Genomic DNA, 16,344 nt, shown 5'->3' with positions numbered 1-16,344 from the left:
GGGTGTAAAAAGGTCGGGCGTGTTGGGCTTGGGCTGAAATGCAGGGCTCTACCCTCAGTCGCATTCATTGAGAAAAATGTAATGCGTGCTCATCATGAAAGCTCTTTACAAAATAATATCCCTCGGGGCTTTTGGTTCAAAGGCGTGCATGTTTGGAGAACTATTGATTGAGTTATATGTTTACTTCAAATTTCTAAAGAGAGGAGTAATATTTATTCAATTATTAGTCCAAACACGGCATAATATTCGCTGAAGTTGTTTTACTGACATTTCCAATAGTCTGTTCATAATTCATACGTGATTATATTATATTTTGTGTCAGTATACAGTGTCAGTACACTGGAAAAAAATTATGAATTGAATTTAATCTTTTTTTTTAAGGTAAGTGGTTGCAATTAATTTATTTAAGCTACATGTAAAACAAAAGTTTTATATTTTGTTTTACTTTACTAATCTTTTTTTGTTTAAATGTAGCTTAAATAAATTGATTGCAACCACTTACCTTAAAAAAATTGATTAAATCCAATGAATATTTTTTTTCAGTGTACTACATTTAACTAAATATTTTATACAATGAATAATATGCAATATTCGTGGGTCCTGAATCTGATAATGCCAAATGTCTTGTTACCAGTAAAAAGTAAGGGGTGGGGGGCCCTCTAAGATTATCTTGTCCCGGGCCCAGGCAAGACTGTCAGCTGGCCTGTATATATTACTTGTAGATTATTTTATGAGTTTGGAGCAGACGATGTTGAGAAGATGTCTTATTTGATTGAGTTCAGATGCTGCTGGGTTTTGTGGATGCTGAACTGCTGCTGTGTAGCTCTCGTGTTGTAATTCAGCTGTTAAATCTTGTCTGGTGTTTGGATGAGGATTATGACGACTTCTTTGTGATTGATAGCTGTTCTTGCTGGGTATGTTCCTGATGTTCCCTCTATTGTCACCAAGTGCTGTCTTCTTCAGTACTTTTGCGAAGAGTTGTACTCCTTGCTTGTTGAGGTGGATATGATCATACATGTGATAAGGCCTTAAGTCCTTATGGTGAGCGAGATGAACATTTGGAAAGAGTGCACAGCTTCTGGAGATTTCTGCATTGTTTCCATGGATCACATTAAATGGAACATCACACCTTGGCAGTAATGTGGACAGAGTTATTTTACTGTCTGGGAATCTTTCTGAAGCTTTGATGACCACCTCTTTGATCATAGGAGCCACATGACCCTTCATTCCTCGTAAATCGTTTGTCCCTGTGTGGATTATATATTTCTCATTTAGATGAGACGATATTAATTCTTTTAGTTCCACCAACTCTATTTCTAAAAGTGAAAAGTTTTCTTTCATTTTTGACACAGGAGATTGAATTGGCTCTGTTGAAGTTATCTTCTTTTGTATGTCTTTTGCAGGAGTAGAGTTGATATACAGATCTTTAGGATCTTGTGTGGTGTAAAGCTTTGCTTGTTTTCTAATTTCTATAAAATCCTCTGCAAATGCTTGGAGGGCAGCCTGTGATCCCTGGATCATGACGGTGCCATTTTGGTACAGGTTCAGAGAAAGAATTCTTGACTCGTCTTTTCTTTCCAAGTCTTCGAATACAAGGATTTGTCTACCTTTGCAAATGCCTCTTTTTGTGGTGAAGGTAAAGTGTTGACAGAAGGCTGTATGCCATGAAGTCGTTTCTCTGGTGTAAAAGAGCAGGTTAGACATATCATTCTGGTCATAATCAGCAAATAGTGTTTCGGGATTCTCCTTTATCTGTTTCTGTCTGTGAAGCTGTCTTGAGTGTTCAGAGCTCTTTTGAGGATAAACAAAGGGGCGGGGCCAGCCTGCTGCAGTGGCCATAACTGAGTTTAGAATTTAAACAAGTAACTGAAAATAAACTGTCACTTTTGTGGACTATATCAAAAAATTTACTAAAATATCCACAATATTAAAATATATTGATCAAAATCCAAAGTTCATCAATTGAAAATGAGACATATTGACCTCCTTCACTGGTACTGCCAGCTTAAGAAACATCCAACCAATTAAAGATGATCGGCCATGCTCAAAATCCAGTCAAATCTGATTCTCCTGAAGTCAAAATTGTTGATGATCTGAAGTTAATGTTTCTCCTTTGATGTTGATGTTATTCCTCTTATTGTTAACGAATATGGTTTGTCTTTCCTTCAGATATAGATGTGGAAGAAAATTTCCCACAATTTCAAATTATCAGGATCTTAGCTTGAGTTTGACTGCTGACATGAAATCTCTCTTCTTCAGAAGTCTGTTTCTCCTGAAGTAAAATTAACTGATGATCGAAAAATTTCTCCACACTTACAAAAATCCTCCTCCTATTGTTAATAATTGATTTTTGTCCTTTCTTCACATAGATTTGTAAAGATGTATAAAGAAAATTTCATAAAATTTTCAATTTAACAGGAGCTCAGCTTAAGTGTGACTGCTCATGTAGATCTCTCGCTCTCGCTCTTGCTCTCTCGCTCTCTCTCTCTCGCCCTCTCTCGACACGTGAACTGACTGACAATGCACGCGCGCTTGCACAGAGACCAAATCGGTGATTGGGCCAGCTTTATGTCATAAAAATAACCAATGGGCTGCCGCTTAAATGTGAGTGGGCCTGTCTATCTAGGAAAAAAAAGAACGATGACTGGGCTGGTTAGTCATTGGGCCAGCCTAATGTCGTAAAAAAAAATAACCAATGGGCTGCTGCTTAAATATCAGCTAACTGGGCTGCTCAGACAAAGATAGTATGAGATGTATCGGCCCAAAAAGTACGTCGGCCCACCGGAAAACTCCCCGGTGTGCCAGATGGCCAGTCCGCCCCTGGTATGAGCCATGCCGACAGCAACTCTGTAAACAGAGCGAAGAGAAGAACTAGGCTGGTGCACACGTTTAATAGGCGTTCCCTCTCGGGAGCAGGTAGAGTGTTGCGCACTTAAAATTTTAAAGTGGAGAGGGCAGTTATTTTCTAAAATTCGGGAAAATCTTTTTTGAGAATACAAAAAAATCTTGACTTTTCTCCTGTATCTCCATACAGTTTTGTTTCTAGTGTTGAGTTTCACCCCAGTCATCTTGGTAATGTCTTGACCCTGTCTGATCTTCTCTGTCAGCTTCTGTGATTGTTTGGGACAGTCAGGTTCAGGACAGCTACAATCGTAAGCAGATCTGTCAGGAGGCTGAGGGAGTGTCCAGGAAAGGCCTAAGCTCTGTCCCTATGGGCTGGGATGGCAGGAAGAGTTGTGATGTTGTTGAGGAGCTCCTCAGGAGTTCATCAGATAAAGCTTATGGAACGGAGGGTGAGCTTAAACACAAAACATCGGTTTTATAAATACAACAGCACTTCACTGGCAAATTGCCAAAAAAATTATTTTGAAAGCATCTCAAAACCAATTGCAAATGATATAAAGCACACTGCATTGTGACCACGCATTCTGTGCTATTGTGCAAACATGTTACTTAGAAATAAACTTCAATTAAAGTGTTAATAGAGAAGTTACTTAACATTGCATCCAAACAAACACCTTTTATTGTCATCTCTGTTTAGTGTATTATTATTATTATTATTATTATTATTATTATTATTTAGTACATCATTTCATACTTGAACTTAATTTTCCTGATTTCTGTTCTGCCATCAGTGCTCAGTTGGGAAGGTGAGCCGTCGGCCATCAGCAGAGATGCTATAGAGGACACACGCTATGCCAAAAGTACTACTGTCATTGATGAATGGGATGAGGAGTTTGACAGTGGAAAAGTGAGTTGTTTACAGTAAAGCTGAGCACTGCTGATACAAATTCACTTTCATATGATTGCAGAATGCGCAGATTATTTTGACGTTCTGTCTGTACAGATGAATAACATCTTGGATACACCATGTACAAATGTTCAATGTGTTAAATGTTATAGCCCATAATACTGGTCTAGATAATTCATCTTTTATAAACATGCCTTAGTGGTGTGTATCTTGAGAAATCATTTTAAATCTGTTAGTGTAAGTTATTGTCAGTTGAGAGAGCTCAAACATGTGTCTTAGTCTAAAACTAGTCTTAAAGGACTAGTCCACTCTATAGATTGGGCCCATTGACTTACCATAGGATTTTTTACTACTATAAAAAATCAATGGACCCATCTTTAAAGTGGACTACTCCTTTACCTTTCCCCAGTTTCACAGACAAAGCTTAATGTTTATAAAACTGATTTTCGCTTCTCTTTGATAGGTAAAGAAAATGAAAAAATATAAAAAGGAGAAGAGAAGGAACAAAAATGTCTTCCAGCAGATCCAAGAGCATCGTAACAAGTGGTCGGTTACAGGAAGAGGCAGACTAAGATATCGACACTGAAAGGTCCAGTCCATCTTTAGCAAACATCTGCATTTTGCTTTAATGAATATAATCCATTCATATATAAATATATAAAGTAAGCCATATAATATTACAGTAGTACATACAAATGTTAATGACATGTGTTTTGTAGGTGTAAAACATGGATCCTGTTCAGATTGGTTGGTGTTTTGGATGAAAAAAGCTGCAGTACTGTGATCTATGACTGAGGTCGTCTCCTGAGACTTTATAGTCACTGTTTAAAATCGAAAACATACACCACTAATACTGGCATTATGATGATAGTAAATGATGTTCATCTTAGATGCTGAAGAATAATGCAGTGTCTGTCAGCTCATTTAGTCTAGATAAGAAAGACTCTAGAGAAGGAAAAGTGGCAGCTCATTGGGATGTTATAATTCTTGCTGACCCTGGGTAATCTGACCTGACTCTTAAGAAAAACTGGTTAAAAAAAACTTCTTAAAACAAAGAGGATAATTTGTCTGAATTAAATGCATCCCCATGTGTCCATACTTCTGCTCACTATAACTTTGTGATGTTTGAGCGAATTAAGTCCAGCTAGTGTTATAGAGAGATGTGACTGAATGAATTGTGTGATGTTGTTTTTATTTGCCACAGACTCATGGTCCTGGTGTTTTTTACTGGACATTGCAATCAAGTATTGCCTTTGATTTATTTTATTTTGTGGATTGATTTCTACACATCGTTGTCTTTGGTCTTTTGTGGTTTTTATGACAGTATAAGAAATCTTTTTATTAAAGTGTCTCCACTTTCGGTCAGATTGTGGGTTCTTTTATGCACAGTGCTGCATATAACAATGCAATATACATCATCCATGCAAGAAAAAAATCCTTGGGACTTAACACAAAGCACTGTGTTTTTGCCAGGAGGGCTAAATTTCCTAATACTGGAGTTTTCCATTATCAGTGGAAAGCTGATTTGTTGTCTTCCTGCATCTCTTTTCTACTCTATGCAACTTCATCGATTCCATGGACAGCAATTCCTTAAAGGGTTTAATCCAGGGACTACCAAACTTCCTCTCTGTCTCTTCATTCAGTCAGCACCTCATTTGCCGTTGACCAAGCATCCATGTCTGTTAACTGTACCGTTGTGAAATTATTTCAATGTTTCTACACAAATTAAACCATAGGAGCTAAACAACATTAAGAAGATTGTACAGTGTACCTTTTCCTCTCTGTGATCCCCATCATCCATCTTGTTAATTGCCATCATCCTTTCCTTGAATCTTTCAGTTTAAGAAAAGATGCCTTGGATTTGATTTTTTTTTATTAAATTGGATTAGAATATATTACAAATTATTCTTACAAAGATGTGTTGTTAATGCACATTAATAAATGAAAGCGTAATGTATAAAATGTTTGTTGAATTATATGTGGGAAATGTTTTTATTGTTGCGAAGACTTGAAGCTCATGGATGATAATGTTGTCAGACTTTATGATCTGTTCGGTTTAATCTCTCTGTTTCTGGCACTGACATCTAAAGAACACAGTCATGGTTCTGTATCTAATGTCTTTTCTGATAAAGAGAAGTCGTTCAGTATTTCAAATACATAAATATAGATATAATGGTGCAATAAAGTTGTGACTTTTGTGAAAAAAATTCTATTATTTTCTTTTAGTTGCCATAAAAAAGTGCATGTAATAAGATACAAGTTTTCACTATTCTGAAACAATACCTGTAGATAGAAAAAGTATATCTGTCAAGTATTTTTTAAGAGATGCGTTTTTAATTGGTTTTTGAATGTTTCAAGAGATGTGGTGGACCGGATTGCAATTGGAAGGTCATTCCACCAGCAGGGAGAAGTGAAGGAAATGAGCAGGAACGTGATTTAGGGCCCCTGTGTGAAGGTAACACAAGACATCACTCATTTGCTGATTGTAAGGTTCTGGATGGGTTATAGGAGTGTTTGAAGGTGTGAAAGTATGCCGGTGCGATCCGAGTGAAGTTTTGTGAGTAGTAGTTCTGAGACTTGTACCTGATATGTGCTCCAAACGGTAGCCAGTGGAGAGAGATGAAGAGCAGCATTACATAAGCTCTTTTGGGCTCCTGGAAGAGGATGCCAAGCTGGTGCGTTCTGAACTAATTGCATTGGTTTAATAGACCTTACAGGAAGGCCTGAAAGAAGGCATTGCCTTAGACCAGGGCTTGGATCAAAAGTTGTGCAGCATGCTCCATAAGATATGGCCATATCTTCCTAATGTTGTATAACACAAATCTGTGAAATGAGGAAAAAGATCTGGGTGTCATTCATCCGCATAGCAGTGGTAGGAGAAGCCATGTGCCTTTATGATAGGTCCTAAGGATGTTGTGTAGATGGAGAAAAGAAGTGGACCAAGCACTGATCCCTGATGGACCCCAGTAATCATCTGATGAACTGTGGACTGTGCACCCTATATATATATGTGTGTGTGTATGTATATGTATATGTGTATTTTTATATATGTGTGTGTGTGTGTGTGTGTGTGTGTGTGTGTGTGTGTGTGTGTGTGTGTGTGTGTGTGTGTGTGTGTGTGTGTGTGTGTGTGTGTGTGTACATGTATATGTATGTGTATGTATGAGTACACCCCCTTTGAAAATGAAGATTTTTCTCCATTGTTAGTAAAGATGAGACAAATGTCCTTTCTTTTTTACAAAATAGTTTTATTTAACATTTATTTTTATTAACAAAAGAATGAAAGTCACTGACCATCTTTAGGATTAAAAAATAACTAATTTTTATCAAATCAGGTGTTGCAAAAATGAGTACACCCTGATGAATATGTAAGCAAAAAAATTAAATAAAGTGTAATTAACAGGAATTTACTAGGAAATGATGAATATAATTAATCATCACACAGGTGGCCACAGGATAACTGGGGCACGTTCAACGTTTTGCGATGGTTTCCGGGTTGAACGACATGTTTCCTGGAAACTGTGTGCAACAGGTTTTAGATGTGTTTTCTCTTGTTTGGTGGGTGTGTCAGAAATGTCGGCCCAATCAGCGGCAAGATGTATATAAACCACGCGGTACTAAAGAGACAGCTCGCCCACTGTGTTTAAGTTGGAATGTTGTCTTTCATTCTGGACGGCAAGGTCAGTAACTGTAACATTAGGGGTATTTTACAGTATTAAACACACATGACAATTTCATCAGGAACATTTAAAAAAGAACACAAAGAATGGCCTCTCAGCTACCGTCATTGAAACTGTTGCATCATCACAACAGGGTGTTCAACGCATCACTGTTTCTGTTTATTAAATGTTGTGCAACCTTTTGTCGGGGCTGAACGCAGCCTTGGTAATTGAGAGTGCTATTTAAGAGAGAAAATCCACTCCCATGTAATGGTGACAGAATAGCACCACATGGTAAAGAAATGTCTCAAGACATGAGAAATAAAATAATTTCTTTGCACAAAATGGTCAAGGTTTCAAGATAATTGGTTAAGCATTGCTAATAAGTTTGAATACTGTCACAAAAGGGATCCAAAAATTAAAAAAGGATGGACTTGTGGGAAGCTCTCTGCGATGTCCAGGACATCCACTAAAGTTAACACCTCGTCAAGAGTGTTTTGTGATGAGAGATTTTTAAAAAAAATCATGCAAATTCAGCACAGTTGGCTAAATCATTAAAAGTCAATCTGGGGTGTTTCCCATGACACCACATGACGGACATACAGTGCAAAGGAGAGGCATGTATGGCTGTCATTGATAGAGGAAGCCACTGGTAAAGCCAATGCACAAAAAGCCTTTTGCTAGAGCTCATATTGAGAAAGGTAAAGACTATTGGGTCTCTACCTCTCTATACTTGAGTTATGAGACGGAGATTAATCTTTGAGGCTCTGAGGTGTTCCAAACTTTATGGTGTGGCAAGGGTGAGGAGTACAATGAAAAATGCATGGTACAAACAGTAAAGCATGGTGGTGGCAGTGTTCTTCAGGGGCTTGCATGAGTGCTGCAGGTGTCGGAGAGTTCAATTTTATAGACAACATCATGAATACACAGATGTACTGTGAAATACTTAAAGAGAAGATGCTACCATCACTCTGTGCCCCTGATCAACGGGCAATCTTTTAACATGACTGTGACCCAAAACACACATCTAAGGTCACTAATTTATTTTAGAAGAAGCACAGGGTAAAAGTGATTCAGTATGGGGAGTTCTGAAAAGACAAGCAGAATGTCATTCTCCATCCAGCATCCAGGATCTGAAGGTGGCCATTGTTCAAGAACGGAGAATAAAAAATGTAACTGTATGTTGTCAACTTGTTTATTTAATGTCTAGAAGATTTAGTGCTGTTTAAAAAAATAATAATGGAGGCCATACAAAATATTTATATATAAAAATAGAGCAAATTGGTCTCATATTTACTAACAAATGGAGAAAAATCTTAATTTTCAAAGTGGGTGTACTCATTTATTCTGTGCACTGTATACGTGTGTATACAGTCGTGCTCAAAATTATTTATACCGTTTGTTAATATGATCAAAGAAGGCTGTGAAAATAAATCTGCATTAATACTTTTGATCTTTTATTTAAAAAATCTACAGAAATCCAACCTTTTATTGGAGAAAAATAATTTTAAATGGGGGCATAATCTCATTATGAGAGAAATATTTTTCTCTAATACACTCTGCTCACAATAAATCATACACTTTTACTCAATAATTTTTGCAACCTCCTTATCCCAAGAGAACAGCTCTGAGTCTTCAGCTATAATCCCTGATGAGTTTGGAGAACACCTGATGAGATAAGAGACCATTCCTTCATACAGAATCTCTCCAGAGCCTTCAGATTCCAGCTCCATGTTGGTGCTGCTTCTCTTCAGTTCATCCCACTAATTTTGTTTACTGTTCAGGGCAGGGGACTGGGATTGTCATTGCAGAAGCTTCATTTTGTGCTCAGTGACTCATTTTTGTGTTGGTTTTGATGTTTGTTTTGGATCATTGCCCTGGAGGAAGATCCAACCATGGCCTATTATATATTTCAAACAGCGACAGTCAGGTTTTAATTTTTTATCCGTTTGGTATTTCATAGAATCCATGATGCCATGTATCTGATCAAGATATCCAGGACTTCCAGCAGAATAATAGGCCCACAACATTAAAGATAAACCAGTATATTTCATTGTACACATGGGGTACATTTCACCCCTGTGTGCACCAAACTAATGTTGAGTGTTTGCTGCTAAAAAAAAAACTTTTGTTTCATCTGACCTTAGAACCCATCCTGTTTGAAGTTCCAGTAGTGTTAGTTACTTTTTAAATGTTCTATGGTTAGATGAAACAAAAAATAGCTTTTTTTAGCAGCAAAAATACATATGCGGTAAGATGGTCAATGCAGTGGCAAAAAAGCAAAAAAAAACAGGCAAAAGTCCACATAGTCCAAGGAAAAAAAATATTTAGGTGCCGAGGCGAAATATCACTTGAAAAATCTACATTAAACAAACAAAACAAAATAATCAAACAAAGGAAACTTCAAAGTAAAACTCAACACATAATTAACCACAAAAAAGGGATTAAACAAATCATTGGCTACTGTTCCAACAAACACCCCTCTTTCTCTTCACCATTTTCTTGGTTCTTTTATACTCTTAGTTCCTGCCCTTCACATTCAAACGGACCAATCATAACATTCCATTTGTTATAAAACTATATTTTTCACATCACAGATTATTCCATTTTACAGGTCACACCAATACAAGGTTTACATGGAACTAAAGGCATTATCCTTTATTAGATCACCAAAACATAAACACACAGCACATTATACTCCATGCATGCTTAATTGGGTATCTCCTCCCCTTCAAGATGATATAAAACTGGCACTCCTTTTTAGGCCTTTCCAGCACCGGTAAGACATAGAAACATTTACATTCCTACACAAACATGTTTGATAGATTTACCTTTACATTGTATGCTTAATGTTGCTAGCAGTTAACATGGAATGTGCATCTTCCATGTGACTGCCTCTTAAGCAAAACAAAAAATAAAGGACTTGCCAAACTCTCTTGTGTATTTATTTAACATGAGCTTTGTATGCTACATCACAATACACACACACACACACACATTCTGGTTTCCATGTTTTGTGGGGACATTCCATAGACGTAATGCATTTTATACCATAAAAACTGTATATTCTATTCCCCTTACCTACCCCATTCCCTAACCCCAACCATCACAGAAACCCTTCTCCTTCACATTTTCAAGAAACATCATCCTGTTTGATTTATAAGCTTGTTTCCTCATGGGGACATCAAAATGTCACAAAAATACTGGTATTCCTATCTTTGTGGGGACAACTGGTCCCTACAACGTGATAATTACCAGGTACACACACACTATAACAAATTATATATGTATGAAGAGTTTGGTTAAATGCCATTTAAAAAAAATAAGTAACCACCAAAATCAGTATTATATCAGGTCAGTATTAAAAAGTAAATTCTTAATTTTACACAAATCCAATATCCGCCATGTTATTCTGTCATCTTTTTTTCCTAAATGCAATAAACACCACTCCTCCATAATCTGTGAATTCAATTCAATTTTATTTATATAGCGCTTTTCACAATTGGTAATTGTTTCAAAGCAGCTTTACATTAATAGAAGCACAGAAAATCGAAAAACAGAAAATACGTATACTGCACATATGGAAACGAGTAAGGGGAGATTAAACGGGTTCTGCCGGTGGTCGTTGGTCAGGCATCAGCTGGGCATCACGTTGAAGGAAGGCTAGTAAATCAGGGATGGTCCGACCTTCACATTTACCGGAACTGGGTCTGTTTGTCTCAGTGTCCTCGGATCGAGGACGAGACAGGGAGAGAGAAACAAAATCCTATTAGCGTAGGGGCCGTTCACATGTAATGCAATTGTCACACAGTGATGTGGTTTAAGTCAGCTTGGTTCCAAAGAGGCTAACTATTGCTGCTTAAGGGGCTAATCACACCATCCGCGCTTTAAACGCTTCAAAACGCTTTTTTAAAAAGAGCAGTGAGACGCTGCTTTTTATATTGCTAAGCCAGAGGTGGAAAGTAACGAATTACATTTACTCACGTTACTGTAATTGAGTATATTTTAAAATCTGTACTTTTACTTTTACTTAAGTATGTTTTGTTTAAAGTATTGTACTTCGCTACATTTTAAATCATATCCGTTACTGAGTAAAAAAATATTTTAAAAAAGCAAGGTGATAAAGACGCGCAACGGATGATTAATGGGCGGGGGAACGCGCAAAAAAACCATGGAGAAGGACGAGACGGGTGCGTGCTTATGCAGACCCACCTCAATTCAATTCTTATGAAAGAAACCTCTGGCCATATTTAAGCGACCACTTTCCACGAACGCGAAGCGATTGTTTCTTTCATATGAAAAGTAGAATTCATGCTCGAGTACGAAATTGCCAACCAGGTTTTTACCGCTCATTTGCACGATGCGTTTTTAACACCATGCGCATTATCTTTAGAGGTCTAGCAGCTTCGCTTCAAGTCAAACACAACTTCAGAACTTCCTCGAGATGTCATTAGACATAAGAGAGAGATAGACATAGAGAGAGTGAAAGAAGATAAAGGTCTGACATCAGGTACCCAGGTCAGGGAAGCAAGAAGACAATAAATGTGTAAAGGAAGTATATAGCCATGGCACTCATCTCATTATATCTATATGCTCATTTAAACTATAGTTTAATAAAATAATGTATGTTACCAGCAATACATCAATTACAACCTTACTATAGTCATTTTACTTACTACCCAGCCAACATTGCAAGGTGGGGCCCATGTGGGCCCCATATGGGCTTCCTATGTGGGCCCCAGACTCGTATAATAATAGAGTTACGACACTCACATAGACGTCCGTTGTAAGAATGAAATGCGGAAGTAACAGCGTTTCATGTAGTGACCGGTAGTGATGCATAGTTCCAAACGCAGCACTGAAGCCCATTCATTTCAATGGCACCTGCTGGTAAATCGATGAAATTACCGTTTCTCTTTACATTTTCGGACATTTCATTAATATAGTCAACAGTGATATTTTATGAACTCTGCTGTAGGTAATGATTATTGTTAATAATAACTAGTAAAAATTTTATATATTAATGAGTTGTGTATAATGTGTGAATAATATAGATTTAATGGTTTAATATTTTATTACTGGTGGCCATCTACTTTATACTTATCTTTTTTATATATTACGAGTAACACTAGGGGGCAACAGCGACAAGCTATATGCCTTATAAGAAAGTCACACTGCTTCACAATGCTGCTATGTGTTTCATTGTGTTTGGTAAGTAATACGAGTGATGTATCCTCGAAAATCACGTATGATTATATTAACATTTAGTGTGTACTATAAATAAACTTAGTGTGTTTCTGTTATGCTTCACTGTTACAAATAGATCTTTTTTTGTGATTTTAATATAGTAAAAGTGTAGGAATTATGTTTTTAGCAGATTGATAGCCATTTATATAGCCATATTTTGCTACAAAAATAAAAGATAAACTGTGTTGCTGTAGTTGGTATCGATAACCACAGTTATCTTTGGGTCACAATTAACTGTTTATCTTTATTAACTGATTTACTGTATTTCCATCACTCCCTAGTAAAAAAACGTTATAAACATAGTAAGTATAGTGATCAATTCCCATTACAAGCTAATATTTACCTAAAATAGCTGAAAACCTATGCAAACAGATTGACAGCCCTGCTTGGTTTGGAACTGTAGAACGTTACATGAATCACGTGATCGCGCGGCGGCGAGATCAAAGCGTTTCGTAACTCTGTTATTATACGACTCTGGTGGGCCCTATATGGCTTTTTCCATGGGTTCCACTATGGCCCCACGTGGGTTGCCCACATGAATTTGATATAGAAACTAAGTGGGGCTAATGTGGGGCCCATATTGGCCCCACCTAATGAAGCCCACATTATTTACCAGGGCCCAGTATGGCTTTTTAATGGGTACTGGACTGGTCCATTATTATGTAATAATTATACTTTTAATGCTTTATTGTAATTTACTTAAATAATATATTTGTTTTAAATTGAAAACCAATAAAAACTAAATAATTTCAGTTCGGTAAGTATCAGTTTTAAGCATAAATATTCAACATTTCATTCATCTGTAACATCACAAAACATGAAGGAGGTGCAATATGAGAAATCAAATTAAAAAACGGTAAAGGTTCAATATATGAAAATACTTTATTGTCAATTTATAACACTTTCAATGCTAAAATAATCATCAACATTTCAAAACTGCTAATGCAGGTAATGACTAACAATTTAACATAACACTTAAAATAAGCATTGAAAGAAGTCAAACTCTTAAAATACTTTGAACTCAAAAACAACACAAACATTGCTCACTCTTCTGGAGATGGTCTTCTGATCATCAATTAATCTTTGCTCAAATGTTTTATGAAGAACTTCCAAAGCATCCACAGCCAAACTCATTAAATGTCATTGCACGTTTGCTTTGATTCATCCCTGTGCAGTTCGTGAACTTGCACTGTAGTATTACATTTTCTTAAAACACAACTCAGGATAAATTACAAGTGTAACAGTTGTGAGAGACTCCTGCTGCTCCGGTAGAAACTGTATCCTTGCGCCTGAGCAGAAATTCTTGTAGTTTAAATGTTTATCATCTTTATAGTTGTAATTTTAAAAGTCTGCCTATTTTAGCAAAGATTATTTAAAATATGATATTATATTATGTGAAAAAAAATCACAATTAAAAACATTTGAAGCAGGACTACTTTGTCAAGCGTAATGTGTCATAGCAGTGAGCAGGTCTCCTTATATGAAACACCTGACTCCACTAATCAGACTCCTTCCAGAATGTTTGAAACATTTCTTTAATTAACACACTAACAAACTGATGAACTTTCTGACATTTCTTATTTTCACTCATGCTCAGTTGTGCAAATTAAAATTAATAATTGGCAGGTAAACATTACAAATATCACAATTAAATGTAAACAATAATGCTTTTTTTTTAAATGTTTTATACTGATCATATCCTATCTGTGATATTATTTGCTCTTTGTATAAAAGTGACTATCAACCAAAAGCAATAATTTAAAGAGTTTAAATGTATATAAAATGTATTTTAAGCATGAAATTATTTTGCCCACATATTTCCCATATGGGTCCCATATTATCATCCAACATGGGCACACCTATATGGGACCCACATAGCCAAACCACATGGGACCCATATATATTGCCCATGTTAAGCCCATGGCCACATGAAACCCATGTTGCCTATATGGGACCCACGTCAGGCCCACATATCAATGTTAATTAAATGTAAAAAATAATTAATTTTTATTTAAAATGTTTTATACTGATCAAATCATATCTGTTATATTATTTGCTCTTTGTTTAAAAGTGACTATCAACCAAAAGTTATTATTTTAAGATTGTAAATGTATAAAGATGTATTTCAAGCATAAAAATGTTTTGCCCACATAGGTGCCATGAGGGCCTCACATTATTATCCCACATGGAAAAACCCAAATGGGGCCCATGGGGAAACCCACATGGGACCCACATACAGTATATTGCCCATGTGAAGCCCATGCCCACATGTAACCCATGCTGCCCAGATGGGACCCACGTGGGGCCCACATATCAATGTTGGCTGGGTAGCTGCTGACCTCATATAATTTTTGCATATAACTCACCTGTAAAAATCATTAAAAAATTCCATAAATGTTTAAAAAGCTTTTTATTAACTTTTTGTTATTGCACTTTAATTGTAAAGATGTTCCTACAATTAAAAACAACTAGTTTGAGATTTATATTCCCTTGTCGTTTTTGAACTATACTAGAATCCTCCACCTCTCCCCGCTGTAAAAAAGTAACTTTTACTCTGAGTAAAGTTAAAATGACTTACTTTTTACTTTTACTTGAGTAGATTTTTAAACCAGTAACTTTACTTTTACTTAAGTAAAATATTATTAAAGTAACTTTACTTTTACTTGAGTACAATATTTTATTACTCTTTCCACCTCTGTGCTAAGCAACCACAGAGTCAGCTGTCTTGTCAATCAAATATTGAAGCGTGGTCGCTCTTTTGCTGTTAACTGTCATATTAGCAGAAACTTTAAAAAGAGGGCGCTTGCTCTGACCTTGTTTGAGGATGAGAGGTGCACAAACATGCAAGAGAGAGTGAGCGAGTGTAGTCCGTTCGTCAAAGTAACTGTAAACTTCCCTCACCACAACGTAAGGCCCGCCTCTCCCCTCATTCGATTGGACAATGGAAAGACGCGAATGACGTCGGGTGCTTCTCCGCTCTCAGCCTTCCTTCAAAGGCCCTTGCTGCGGCCGGCGGCAAAAACCGCAAGGCGCTCAGCGGGCATAAACAGCGCACAAACGCTCCCTGCCCATAGAATATCATTCAAAAAAGGCGCCTGCAACTGCCATTAACGCTTTTGGTGTGACTGGCCCCTAAGTGTATTACCTATAGTTGAAGATTTTAGCAAATTTGTGGGCCCAGGGTGAGTCTATTTATGGAGCTTCCCATCTGATCTTTAGAACGGAAACAGAAACTCGTTTGACTAAGGCCAGAAGCCCCACTGCCCCACTAACGTACAGTGGCAAACGGTTCTGTATGACATTCTATTTTCAAGATCATGGATAAAAGCCAAAAACGCAACCCGACCATATGTGCCAAATTAACTTACTTATTCAGCGACTTACACTTGCTATAGATGTCAGAGGTCGCACGCCTCTGGAGCAACTAGGGGTTAAGTGTCTTGCTCAGGGACACAAGCGTGTATCACAGTGGATTCGAACCCGGTCTCTCACACCAAAGGCGTGTGTCTTATCCACTGCGCCATGACCACCCTAAGACTCAACCAACTACTAATCTACCATGCTTTGAAGTGTTGACGAAAATTAGGTTTTAATTTATTTATTTATTAGGTTGTACAAACTAGCTATTGTGAGATGAGTACCTTTACTAAAACAAATTATGTGAATGCCTTGTTAAAGAGAAAAGTT

General features: G+C 37.0%; 1 protein-coding gene across 1 annotated transcript in view; it reads left to right on the top strand.

Annotated features, from left to right (window-relative positions):
• usp36 (ubiquitin specific peptidase 36) overlaps window positions 1-5,958 on the top strand; it is a 136,562-nt gene extending 130,604 nt beyond the window's left edge. The window contains exons 18-21 of the mRNA XM_065249936.2: window positions 3,108-3,293; window positions 3,636-3,751; window positions 4,215-4,340; window positions 4,471-5,958. Coding sequence (XP_065106008.2) covers window positions 3,108-3,293; window positions 3,636-3,751; window positions 4,215-4,337 — 425 coding nt within the window. The 3' untranslated portion in view covers window positions 4,338-4,340; window positions 4,471-5,958. The remainder of the gene's footprint in view (window positions 1-3,107; window positions 3,294-3,635; window positions 3,752-4,214; window positions 4,341-4,470) is intronic.
• Window positions 5,959-16,344: the final 10,386 nt, after the last annotated feature.

This window comes from Paramisgurnus dabryanus, chromosome 3, assembly GCF_030506205.2.
Source record: "Paramisgurnus dabryanus chromosome 3, PD_genome_1.1, whole genome shotgun sequence".
Taxonomy (NCBI): Eukaryota; Metazoa; Chordata; class Actinopteri; order Cypriniformes; family Cobitidae; genus Paramisgurnus; species Paramisgurnus dabryanus.
This window is presented reverse-complemented; position numbering and strand designations above follow the sequence as displayed.